Source organism: Argopecten irradians, unplaced genomic scaffold (assembly GCF_041381155.1).
Source record: "Argopecten irradians isolate NY unplaced genomic scaffold, Ai_NY scaffold_0424, whole genome shotgun sequence".
In the NCBI taxonomy this organism is placed as follows: Eukaryota; Metazoa; Mollusca; class Bivalvia; order Pectinida; family Pectinidae; genus Argopecten; species Argopecten irradians.
Window position 1 is genome coordinate 1 of NW_027187891.1, and position 13,963 is coordinate 13,963.

The 13,963-nt window shown below is 33.9% G+C and overlaps 1 protein-coding gene across 1 annotated transcript; it reads right to left on the minus strand.

The window, feature by feature from the left end:
• Positions 1-6: 6 nt before the first annotated feature.
• Positions 7-3,645, minus strand: LOC138312691 (uncharacterized). Its single transcript, XM_069253472.1, has 4 exons — positions 3,472-3,645; positions 2,319-2,497; positions 1,449-1,584; positions 7-943 (listed from the first exon to the last, which is right to left on the minus strand). Exons 1-4 carry the CDS (start codon positions 3,600-3,602, stop codon positions 688-690), a joined length of 702 nt encoding a protein of 233 aa, XP_069109573.1. The 5' UTR covers positions 3,603-3,645; the 3' UTR covers positions 7-687.
• Between the last annotated feature and the right edge of the window lie 10,318 nt (positions 3,646-13,963).

Below are 13,963 nucleotides of genomic sequence, written 5' to 3' on the forward strand. Positions count from 1 at the left end.
CATCTGTGACAACTATGACTTGTAGTCTCGTGACGTGATGTCATTATGTAACAATCATGAGGTATGTAGGGTATAGGTCTACCAATTGTATTGCCTTTACTGCATCCAGATGACGCAACACAATAGATATGATAAAAACAATTAACTCATCACTTGATCTGAATATATATATCTATCACAGTCTGCTTAAAATTAAATTGTTAACACCGTCACATCGAATCAGTGGCAGCGAATACTGACAAGTATGTGCAATATGGAGAGTGTGGATATTTTGACGCCTCCTTTAAAGTGAATAGTCGGGCAAGGATGGCTAAAGTCGGTAAAACTGGTGTGAATGTATCCAGTATAATTTCTTATGAAATGGAAAAATAAAATCTCTCGTCAAAATCTGTCTGCGTACGAAGAAATTAATTTAAAATATGGGAATTCTAAAACGTCCTCCCGGCTCACTATGTCCTGGTTACATTTCCACACAGCCTCGCTTTCAATTTTTTCAACTTTTCTTTACTTTAATGGTCAAAACTGGGAAACTAAGCAGAACTTGACCGTCGTATTAATATGTGAGAACTTTTGGAAGGCCAATGAACGCATTTAGACTGGTTTTCTTTGCCCGACTATTCACTTTAAGAGAAAATTTATATATCTTCCGTACTAACAAAAATAGCCCTCTTGCACATTATTTCTTCCTCACAATTTGGCCTCTGGTAGGAAAGGCTTGTCCCCCGACGGTCTCACATACAAATCCTGTTTCATCACTTGTAACATGTCTCGATCTATACCGTTTGGTCCCAGCGCCTCTAGTGCCAGCTGTTTAGCTTTAGGTATCAAGTCCAGTAACTCTGCCATGGCATCTACTAGAAAGAGTTCCTTAGCCTGGTCCGCAGTAACTCGTTTGCCGAATAACACAGCCTCTCTTATAGATTTCATAGCGAGAACCTTTTTACTGAAAATGAGGAGAAAACAGCCGATGTATACGAATCCATAATAATTTCCTAAAAAGATGCTCCACCGCTGACAAATGGTATGTTTTTACTATCAAAAACAGGAGCAGGCGATTTTAGTATTTTTTCTTCAGTTACAAAAGTTACTTACTTTTCACAATTACCACTATTGAAAAGTTTGAGCTTCTAATTTTACTTTAAGTTAAAGTTTACTTTACTATATGATGAATGTAATACAATGTTGAATTTTGTAGATACATCATCCCACAATCATAGTGAATACTGATATAACAAACATATAATCAATTTTTATAGTAATAAAAAAACACTTACAATCAAAACGAGGCCGCGAGCGAAGTAGATGCAAAGCTAGCATTTAAAAAATATGAAACTATCTAAAATTCAATTTACAACTAAATAACACATATCATTCAATATTCTCCAAGGTATCAGAGTTTACTTAACGCGTTTAATATTTTGACGTAATTATACCAAAAGTATATTCACCTGAGTAGGTCCAGGAGCATATCCCCTAAACGTAACTTGAGGTGAGTCTCGTTCCACGAAATCCAGCCCCGGTCCGCCCTCATCACTCTGTAGTCATGTGACATCGCCAGGAAGGCACCGCCCGCGAAAGCATGACCTGTTACCATGGTAACAGAGGTAGTATTATTGGTTATTGGGAACAATGGATTTCGTTTTACAGTTACAGTGTGATTTATATAGTACCAACGGAGTAAATTTGAGGAAGACTACATTTTTTGCAATCGAATTCCCTCGGAGAAATTTCCGGTAATCTTCGGAAATAAAACTATATTTCCAAAGATTGACGGAAATTACTCCGAGATGTCGCGATTCCATTTTTTTTGTGGCATACAAGCATATTTACGGCGTTGGGCATATAAACAACCAACTGATCATTGTGCCACCAGGATTACAAGGCGGGAAATGGCCTCAACCAAAATAAAAATTGTGTTATTGTTTTTTTGTTTTTGTTTTTGTTTTTATCTTAAATCATACATGTACAACACATTGTATGAATTTCAGTTTTTAGTATTGCTTTTGAATTTTTCTTTTTTTTTTATATATAAAATTCCTTTCCAAGTTTCTAATTTTACGAATAGAATCTTCCTCATTTGATAACAGAAAATAACCTATGAATTTAAATTCTGACATTTAATTCCTAATTAAATGTATCCATTAGATATTAGATATGGTAATTTAATTTATTGGGTACCGGGTGTTAATGACACTCCCACCACACCCACAGGTGTCTGGGGTTAGGCATTAATTATTATGCTTTGTATAATGGGCCGAATTACACACAGATCTTAACCCCAGACACCTGTGACCCCACCCTCTATGCTCTATGCTTACCGTTGATAGCCGCGATCGTGGGGAGGGGGTAATGCATCACTCTCCACATGATATTTTCGAGTGCCTTCTGGAACTTGAGGATTGTTTCGCTATCCTGTAGAGACATCCACTCTAGATCGATGCCATTGCTGTAAAACTTCCCCTCTCCTGTCGTTATCATTGCCTTACAGTCTTTATTTCTTTAAAAAAACATCATGTAAACACATTATCACATCTGAACCTGTTATGTAGAAAAAGAAGGCGACGGTTAAAGTAAAGCTGAGATATACTGCAATGCAACAACAGTTGATTAAAGTAGTCATACGACTTATATTGATAATCAAACCTACATCCAGATATTGCAGTTTAATTATACTCATACAACAAGCATTCTTCGAGTTGTGTTTGGATAAAATATTTTTTAGCATAATATCTTTCTCTTGATCATATTCATGACCATTTCAAAGAGGTTTATGAATTTTATATATTAAACCCTAGAATCAAACATTTGAATATTTAAAAAAAAATGAAATAAACAAGAGGCGTTTCACCCCCCCCCTTCCATCCACTAAATATATGCAAAACGTCTTTAAATTATACATGTATATACATGTAGAACAAATAATATTACATATATGCTTCATGGTAGACCGTAACTTAGCTTACGTCTTTCATCTGTATTTTAACAGAACTAGAATAGGTCCGAAAACATAGCTGTCAGTAGGCAGAATTGAAGAAATTAACATTTTTTAAATAAAAATATTAAAAGATGAATAGAACATTTGTGTGCGTACGCTGACATATTCTGTTTCATTCGTGGGTTTGTATTTTTTTTTTTTTTTTAATTTTTACATCTATCATAATACATTTTATACAAATCGTATGTTCTGGCTGCGGTATAGACGGTTAAGAGCATGTACATTACAATAATGTATGTACGTGTGCACTGAACATGCACTATGTAGTTATATGTACAGTGCACATGTGTATCATTTACAGATTACTTCGCTACTTCTACACAACTTTGATATTACTGTTTGTGTTTATGTGGTAATTTTCCAAACATCTATCTGTAGTTCATTATTAGTTGACCCTATATGTGTACTGTACACACTACGCGTACGTACACATGTGTGGTGTTCTTTACATGTGTGTGCTGATCGTCTTTACCTACCGTTCTACCTCTGTCAGTGCCTGATCAAGGCTATTGAGGAAGGCAATGTTCAGACGGTTTTGTCCATTTCTCATTCGCACGATGGCAAAACCATCCTCAGTAAATTCTACGGTGACCAAGCGATTAGCCATTGGTATCAAGAATCTTATAGCATACAAGCGAATCTGAAAGTAAACAACCTTTGAACCGGAAATGGATTTACATGTAAGATAAGCGGGAGAAATCATTGTGTTAAGTGTATCCGGAATTTAAAAAAAGGAAATAATATAAAGTAGTTAGTAATCCCTTCTCTCCCCCCCCCCCCCCCCCCCCCCTTCACATTCTACAGTAATTACAAGTATTAGCTTACCAAAAAGCTAATTAGTGGGCTATACGCGGAAGCTTAACCATTTGACTAGACAGAATGTGGAAATTAAACAATGATATGACGATATCGTTTTGCAATTTTAATTGTTCTGTTGAAAGCCATTGCATTGTTCCTATCAACGGAAAAGGAATTCAACATTTCAACATTAATGAAATGACTGTATTAACATTATTTTAAGCAACTGGAAGTCCATAGTACGCGTTAGGAGTGCATTATGTCATTGTTTGAAGAACCTTAAATATATATCCACAAGCTAGCTCTTTTGCTTACCAATGATATCAAGTGAGCGAATACTATAGTGCGTACATGTATACTGTACATGTAAGAAACACCTTTTGGTAAATTTTAAAATATACATATTTCGCAATATTGTTTAAAAACACATATTCCGGATCATAATTTGCAAAATAAGTGATTTTTTATTGATATAAAACAAGTAATTTTGCATTTATTTAAAATAGATAATGGTTCTTCCGGTGATTATTTAGTCTATGTTTAAAAATGTTAATAAGGGCGTAGCTCTTTGTGCCCAAAGCACTTCTAAGTTAACACATACATGGAAATATAAGAAAAAACACAAACTTCCAAATTCAATCCAGTTTGAGGCCACAACCCAACCCACCAATTGTTAAAAATCCCATCAGCGTGATTGCGATGCTTTGAAGTCAGCTCATTATATAATCGAGCGGTTCAAACGCTTTTTTTGATCAGACGCTTGTAATCGTCATCCGGCAGAAGCTCGGTGCTGTTGCTCTTTATTTGCAGTGTTCAAGTGATTTGGAAGAAACACAGACTTTCGCCTCACCAACGACACTTAAATTAGTCCCAAACTTAAAATAAACTTGACGTTTCGACCTTATATTACCAAAATTGTAAATAGTAAACTACAGTATGTTAATTTTAATGGATATATATGTATTGTTAAAATGATAAAATAAATAATTTAATAAAATTTGAGCCAAACGAAATGATAAATGTTCAAAAAGTATGAGGCGAAACGTCTAGGGCGTGTTAAAGGGACTAAATCGTTAAAAAATCGTGTAATAAAAGATCAAACGAATTATAGAACTGAAAATAATGGTAAAAGTTGTGTACTTTGTGTGTTAATAACAAAATTCAAAAGTTTGTATAACCATTTTGTTCAAAATGAAGAAAAAACTAAAAATAAATAGCAACGACCTAGTCACTATTTCATATTATTATCTTTCGGTGAGGTAAACAATCCCTGTGTGCATGCGCGATGTGGGAACATTTAGGCCTACCGAAGGAAATCTCATCTGTCTAATGGACATATCTGCTATCGACTGAAAACACCAATTTATCGACTACAACTTCCTAAGTACTGTGGTAAATCTAATAAACGTTGAAACGTATGCAGAAGTTTTGTGAAGACTTTCTAAGTGTAAATATTCATATATTGTACAGGTTTTTACAGCTTTAAAGAAGAGTTTTCATTATATTATATGGTTTTATACTAGCTTCTACCATTATTTTATTTTCATTTGTCATGATATTAGGTACTAGTCCGCTAAACCTGCCAATATTATTAGGTTTTAAAAAAATGGCCTAATATATAAACTTTATAATAAGGAAAAAGTAATAATATAGGCATGTTTAACGGACTAATGAGGTACATGTATTTCTTTTATCATTATATCAATATTTGACATTCCCTATATATCCTTAGTTAAAATGTCTATCCGTCTAATTCCCTATATATCTCTAGTTATAGTCTCTATCCGTCTAATGGACATTCCTTATATAACCCTAGTTATAATATATATCCGTCTTATAGCCATTCCCTACATAGTGAAACGAACTGCTTCCTCGTCTCTACTTGAGGGTTTCTCACTCAAGTCTAAAATACTGGGTTGTGATCACAGAAGTCTTCTGAGTTAACCAATTATTGAGGAAAGATATAACTCAACGGCCTCAATTAATAGTTCTTAACATTAAATTTCTTTTTACTAGCAGATACAAGAGGTCACAATTCTGTAATTACACGCTCTAGCACTCTAAGTTACTGCTACAACTATAGATTAAGCCAGAATATAGAAAGTTGATAAATTGAAGCGAGTTACAATGTACAATTTATATAAGTTGATTTAATTGATAAAGAGTTTTTGGTGAGTTTTTGAACATGAATCTGATATGTGTGATACAGCGAAACCTTGATAATAAGATGGTGATGAAAATTTGACTCCTAAAACACCGAATGGGTCGAAAATACAGAAAAGGTAAAACTTTAACAGTAAACAAACACCAATCAACCGTGACGGAAGCGACAGGTACGATAGCGAGCTCACCTGGACAGGTAACAAACAATAGCCCAGTGACACCGGGTCGTCATTGTGTGTACGGTAGCCCAGCGGGGATGAGTATGTCAACTGTAACGCCAATGAACGTGACAGGTTCTCCTGTACCAATATACTTTGCTTCGCAGCCCCCGCACAACACAGCTCATATGTACCAACACCCATCTCCCTCAGTATCCAATCCAGCACAATCACCACCGCCTGGACCCACCATAGAATCTGTCATCAATGATATTTACCAAAAACTAACCAAACTTGATACCCTGGACATAATCGTAGACCGATTGTCAAATATCGAATCAAAGTTCAGTAAGATGGAAAATGACATTTCCGAGGTTAAAAATGAACTAAAAATACATAGTGAACGGATTCAAGGGATGGATTTCGATCATACAATACTTGAGGAGAGAATAAGCAAGGTTGAGAATGAGAGAGATAGAGCCCGTGATGACTTGTTTGATGTCAAAGAGCGCATGCTCCAATTACAGACTCGATCAATGAAAGAAAATTTGTTGTTTGGAGGGCTTCCAGAGAGAGGAGATAATACTGCAGAGGACACTGAAAAAGTTGTCAAGGACTTTATCAGTAATGTTCTTGATATTCCTGACGAAATCCCCTTCCAAGTGGTTCATAGGCTCCGACCAAGAAATGATGGTAAACCAAGGTCTATTGTAGCTAAATTTTGTAACAGGAAAGACCGTGAAAAAAAGTCCTCAATGCTGTTCCTGATAAACTGGCTGATAAAAAACAATTCTCCGTGTATGAACAATTTCCCCCAGAGATCAACGAACGGAGAAAAAGTTCTTTATCCAATCTTCAAGGAAGCCAAAAGGCGAGGTCAGTCTGCACGTCTGAAGGAGGACCGACTATATATTAATAATCAGCTACAACCATTACCACAGCTCCTTCCACCACCTGGATTTCGACAGCCTCAAGATCTTCGTGCACCCCCTCCCCCACCATCTCGGGGATTCCAGCAGCATCTTGGCTCCCGATCTCAACACAGTCAACCCAACAATCAACATGGTTTCCCTGGTAATGTTCATCCTCTTGGTGATATGTACCCTTCCAGGTCAGGCAACCAACAGAACCACACTTAGGGATGCGATACAAGAGGTTCCCCTAATCGTAACGAACTAATAAAACCTACACTAAAGGTAACATTTCTGAATGTTTGCGGACTAAAGTCAAAGTTAAAATTAACGGAATTCGATCAATTAATAAAATCGTGTGATATTCTTGTTTTTTTAGAAAGTAAAACTGATGAATTTGATGTTTTAAACTTGCCGAAAGGTTACACATACTATGCAAAACACCGATCTAAATGTAAAAGACGATCGGGTGGTATTGTTATTGTATACAAGAAAAATATTGAACATTTACTACATTTTAAATCCAGTAATTCCGAATATGTACAATGGTTAATAATATCGAAATCCTTGTTAAATCTTGACTATGAAATATTACTCGGTAATATCTATATCCCACCTGAAACTTCTAGATACTCAACTATTGACGCCTTTTCAGAAATAGAGCAAGAAATGATTAGTTTTTGTAATAGCAATACGCAAGTATCACTTATTGGAGATTTCAATGCTAAGACTCAGTCAAGACAAGATTATATTGAGCCTGACGATAGCCTTTTTGATGTGTTAAATATTGGTGAAAATGAGCATTTATTCAATGTATTACATGATTTTGAAAAAATTAAATGGAATGAACATACCTCTTACGAGATACAGTAAATGTACTTCTAGAATGAACAATTATGGAAACAAATTAATTGAGTTCTGTAAGCAAAATAACATGTACATTGCTAATGGTAGAATTGGGAATGACCAATTCATAGGGAAAATCACATGTAATAATTAAACAGTAATAGATTATCATATTGTGTCATCTGAATTATTCAATTGTATTAATGAGTTTGAAGTTTCTGACTTTGATCCTTTGTTTTCGGACGTACATTGCAGTATTGAGTTCAGTATTTTTGGAACTCCCACACATTGCCAAGTTCAAGAATGTCCTAATATGAACACGGACAATAATGGGTATATAAAGTGGAAAAGTGATTTAAAAGATGATTTTATTGAGTATATTGTAAACGAGCAAAACGATAATATGGATCTACTAAATAACGCATTAGATCTTATAGGTAATAAACCTACTGACCACATTTCGCGAGATGAAATAGATAATGTCATACACAACATAAGCAATATTTTCACAACATCAGCTTCAAAAGTATTTGGTAAAAAACATTATCGTGCTAAAGGTTATAAACAGACCAGTAAACCATGGTACAATACACAGTGTGATAAATTAAGGAAAGAATTCCATGCAGCAAAAAAGGAATATTGTCGGATAAAAAATGAAAACAATTTTAAAAAACTTAAGAAAAAAAGTAGACAATATAAAAAAGAAATACATAAAAGTTACAAAAAGTACTTAAACTGTATGGAACAGAAAATACGAAACTCTACAAAACATGATCCAAAATATCTTTGGAATATTTTAAATAAGTTATCAGGTAATGAAAAGGTTAACAAAGCTGATATAACTATACAGGAACTCTTTGAATACTTTAAAACACTTAACAATAACGAGTTTGAAGAAGATGAAGAGTTCCTAATTGACGAAGTAACCGATAATACATATCCAATTCTGAACGAAGACATAAGCGACGATGAGATTAAAGAAGCTGTAAATAAATTAAAAAATAATAAAGCCAGTGGTATTGATGGTATTGTCAATGAATATATGAAACATACTTTACACACATTTCTTCCAGTATATTCGAAAATTTTTAACATTATACTTAACACAGGTCTAGTCCCAACAGATTGGACTATTGGCATAATTAAACCTATATATATAAAACAAAGGTGACAAACACAATCCTGATAATTACAGAGCTATTACTCTAGTCTCGTGCCTAGGCAAGTTATTCACTTCCATCATAAACAATAGACTCACTAAATTAGCAGATGAAATCAATCTTATATCACAAGCACAAGCCGGGTTTAGAAAAGGGTACTCAACAACAGAAAATATCTTTATATTACATACTCTTATCTCTATATATTTCTCTACAAACAAAAAACTGTATTGTACATTTATTGATTTTAAAAAAAGCCTTTGATACAGTGTGGCGCGTTGGATTATGGAAAAAAAATGCAGTCTTCTCTATTAAAGGAAAAATTTTAAAAGTTATATATAATCTATACGAACATACAAAATCCTGTGTACGCAATGGAAATGAAATGTCAGATTTTTTTATATGTAATGTTGGGGTTAAGCAAGGCGAAAATCTCTCACCGTTTTTATTTTCTATTTTTCTTAATGATCTTGAAGAATATCTTCACCAAAACAATGTGTCATATTTGAGAGAAATTGATAGTTTATGTGAAAATAATCTTGGTATGTTTGTCAAATTATTTGTCATTTTATATGCAGATGATACTGTGCTGATGTCAGAATCACCTGAAGGTCTACAATGTGCACTTGATTGCTTTCAAAGTTATTGTGACGAGTGGAAACTAACTGTTAATACACAAAAGACAAAAATAGTAATTTTTGAAAAACGCAAAAGTAGACGGCAATATAATTTCAAATTATTTAATGATCAGATAACTCGTGAAGATTCTTATCCTTATCTTGGTATATTGTTCAATTACAACGGCTCATTTGCTAAAACAAAGAAAAAGTTAGCTGACCAGGCAAAGAAAGCACTGTATGCATTGTATACCAAAATTAGAAACGTTCCATTATCAATAGATTTACAATTGAAATTATTTGACTCACTTGTATCCCCTATTTTGTTGTATGCCTGTGAAATCTGGGGATTTGAAAATGTAAGCATTATTGAGAAAATTCATTTGCAATTTTGTAAAAAAATTCTTCATGTTCGAAACAGTACTCCTAATTTTATGGTTTATGGAGAACTTGGTAAATTTCCCTTAGAAATTGAAATCAAGGTACGGATGTTATGTTTTGGCACAAAGTAATTACAGGGGGAGATAAACTCTCCAGTGTATTTTATCGCCTTACATTAAGAATGCAAGAAAACGATACTACAGAATTTAAGTGGCTTGGGCATATAAAGTCACTCCTTAATGACACAGGTTTTAACAATTTATGGGCATTTCAAAATACATGTACGATGAATAGAGCTTTGTTTAAAAACTTGCTAAAACGACGTTTATGTGATCAATATATTCAAAATTGGTTTTCTATTCTTGAAACATCGTCTCGCGGACAATTCTACTCAACCTTTAAAAAGCAGTTTAAACTTGAACCATATTTAGTAAAGCTTGATTTCAAAGAACGTGTTATTATTAGTAAATTTAGAACCTCGAATTTAAAATTCCCTATTGAAACTGGAAGATGGGCTGGTATACCGCGTGATAACCGTATTTGTTTACTATGTAATAACGGTATTGGAGATGAATATCACTACTTATTTCAATGTAGTAATGCAAGTGTAACTAATAATAGACATAAATATATTCCACAATACTATTATACAAATCCAAGTTTATTAAAAATGGGAGGCATGTTTGAAATCTGTAATCGAACTCTATTAACGAGAGTGAGTTATTTTCTTAAACAAATAGAACAGTTATGTATTTTAAATTGATCAAAAAGTACAGTGTACTGGTTACATACACCTGCATTTATATTACTTGCATGTTTGTTATTACTTCTTATTATGCTGTGATATAGCTGATTATATATGTTATACGATATAGCATCGAATATACAATTGTATAACTACTACATGTATATGTTCAATCTATTTATACTCTGTACACAGTATTAAGCGTTCAAGTTCTATTAAAGCTAAAAGTATGAACTTAAGTAAAATTGAAATATATTTAGAGGTTATGCAGTTGTATTATACTGCTATGGCTACGCTAAAGGTCAATGATATGAAGTATTAAACATATACCATTATAATATTAAAATATTGATATGGTTGTTGTTCATACTACAATCATACATAACTAACGATGACCATGCATTATACTCACCAATGTACGTAAAATATTTCATACACCGATATGTACGCTTGAGTGTATTATGTTCACACTGTACTATCAATTACCCTGTCTGTCATGTATGTTTTGTATAAATTGACCTCTTGTGGCACACAAAGGTGTGCCCAGAGTGTATTAATAAAATCTGAAATCTGAAATCTGATAGTTAAACTCCCTGTTATAATACATGACTTGTCTTTTTATAAAGAAACAACAAAGTGATAACTAAGATGCAATAGCAACAATCGCGACAACAGAATAAAGATAATAGTTACTCAGTAGATTTAGTTAGTAGTTTATAGACATTGATCAATATGCATCAATTTCACTATTACAAGATTTCAACCCAAATATCTTGTAATAGATAGTATACAAGAGAACTCTAGTCTCTTGTATTAACACATGTAATTATCTACAAATATTTATGGAAATTGAGCAATGCATCAATTTCCCTATTACAAGATTCACAATTCCAAACATCTTGCAATAGAAATACTCAAGGCTTTTAAACTACTGTGTTTGTAATAAATACAACTATTTATAGAAATTGATCAAGTAACAATCAATTTCCCTATTACAAGATTAACTATATCTTGTAATAGAAATACAAGATTACACTAGACTCTTGTATTATCCTATACAAATATTATAGAATTTAAGAATAGTTTATAGAAATTGATCAAGTAATAATCAATTTCACTATTACAAGATTAACTATATCTTGCAATAGAAATACAAGAGTACACTAGACTCTTGTATTATCCTCAGTACAAACTATTTATGGGAATTGATCAAGTCATCAATTCCTCTATTACAAGATTAGGCTCTAAATATCTTGTAATAATTCCCTATTGAACAATAGACGATTTCTATTATAAGTTATGCCAACTTTCCTATAATCGATATAAGGGAGATAACTCCTGTAGGCCTAGCTACTAATGAACCAAAATGGCGCAAGAATACGTATCCGATGCCGGGAGGAGACGTTAAAAATCACAGTAATCGCTCCGCCTTATATACCCCTCGGGCGTCCACATTTCCTTATATGGAAAAAGTGGAGGCAATGTGGAGGCAAAGTGGAGGCCCTCCAGACTGTTTACAACAATAGCAGTCGTACATTGCCGACGTCACAATATAGTGCCAAAAATGAAAGCACAAAGAAAATGTTATACATAGCGTAAACCAACTGTTTACTGACTGAAAAATGTTCTGTGAATACACAAAATATAGTTACAAATACCTGATTCCGTTTCCGAGCCGTATTTAAAAATGTACACAAAAACCAGCCGGAACGTCAGCGTCAACAGTTTCACCGTGAAAGCAGTACAACTGCTTGGACCGAATATGTCTTGAAATCGACCGTTGTACGCCACAAGTACGTATTAAACACATACATTTTGATGAATAGTATTGTTATTGTCTTAACGATCACTGAATTAAATCATAAGATTGATCATGGAGCTTACATAGACAAAATACCTAATTCAAATTCTGACCGCCTGCTTAGTCACGATCCAATATGGCGGCTATCGTTGCCAATGACACACTACTTGCCAACAAACTATTTCACATACAATCTATTATCACATACATTTACCATCTGATAGCATGGTCAGTTAGATAAAAACATTGCCATTTGCCATGTACTGCTAATGATATACAATTCAACCGTTATTACACGTTTATTCCATGTAAACACACCAGGGTACAGTTCAGTAACATAAAACACACAACAGCTGATCGTCAGTCAGCTGATCTCAAATGAACATTCGTTACAATAGCTTTAGTTATAGTCTCTATCCGTCTAATGGACATTCCTTATATAGCCCTAGTTACAATATATATCCGTCTAATGGACATTCCCTATAATTACCTAGTTATAGTCTATCCGTCTAATGGAAATTCCCTATTATACAAATATTTCATGGGTTACTGTGCTCTAGTTCATAATATTAACCCGAGGTTAGGCCTCGTGCAATATAATATTTGTTGATTACCACCACCGAGGGGTAAATATTATGAACTAGAGCACAGAAACTCATGAAATATTTGTTTTATTATATAATCACTATTTTTTGGTTGAATATTTTATAAAACGAATACGACAATCACTTAAAATAAATTAAAATCAACAGCACCGTACGTACTGTACGGAAAAGTATTACCCACGTACGTCACGTTGTAACTCCGGTTTGAATGTCTTATTATCTTCTTTAACATTATTAGACCTGCATGAAGCCTTTTAATCTAATACATTCGCCGTGTCCGTCCTCTACTCGATGAACGTCTACAATGCTTGATTCGAGATCTATAAAGCTAGCGCGAAATTGAGCGTGAACCTTTGTGACGTCATAATCACGTAACTCACTGTTACGCGCGATTCCTCGGAAGTTTATATTAATTAATATTTACAGTCAGTGGTGAATTGATAGTATAAACCCCGTTGATTTCAACCAAAGGCTACTCAACTTAATTTCTCGATAAATTGAGTATGTCACGCGCAATTTGGAGCCGCGCGGATGAATTTATGATGGTCCAAATCAGAAACTTTTGGTGTTTTCAGTAACCGAACGTACGTTCGATGAACATGTACATGTATCAAAATAGGTTTGAACACATATACATGTACGTGTGTAAATACAAATGTAGAAAAGTTACATTGTTTATGTTACTACCGTACCTCTTTAAGCAATGCTTCCGTGCGTATGATAAATTTATAAACAATGTTGTACAATGTACAGTTTTGCACATTCCGATGACGTCGCAATGTT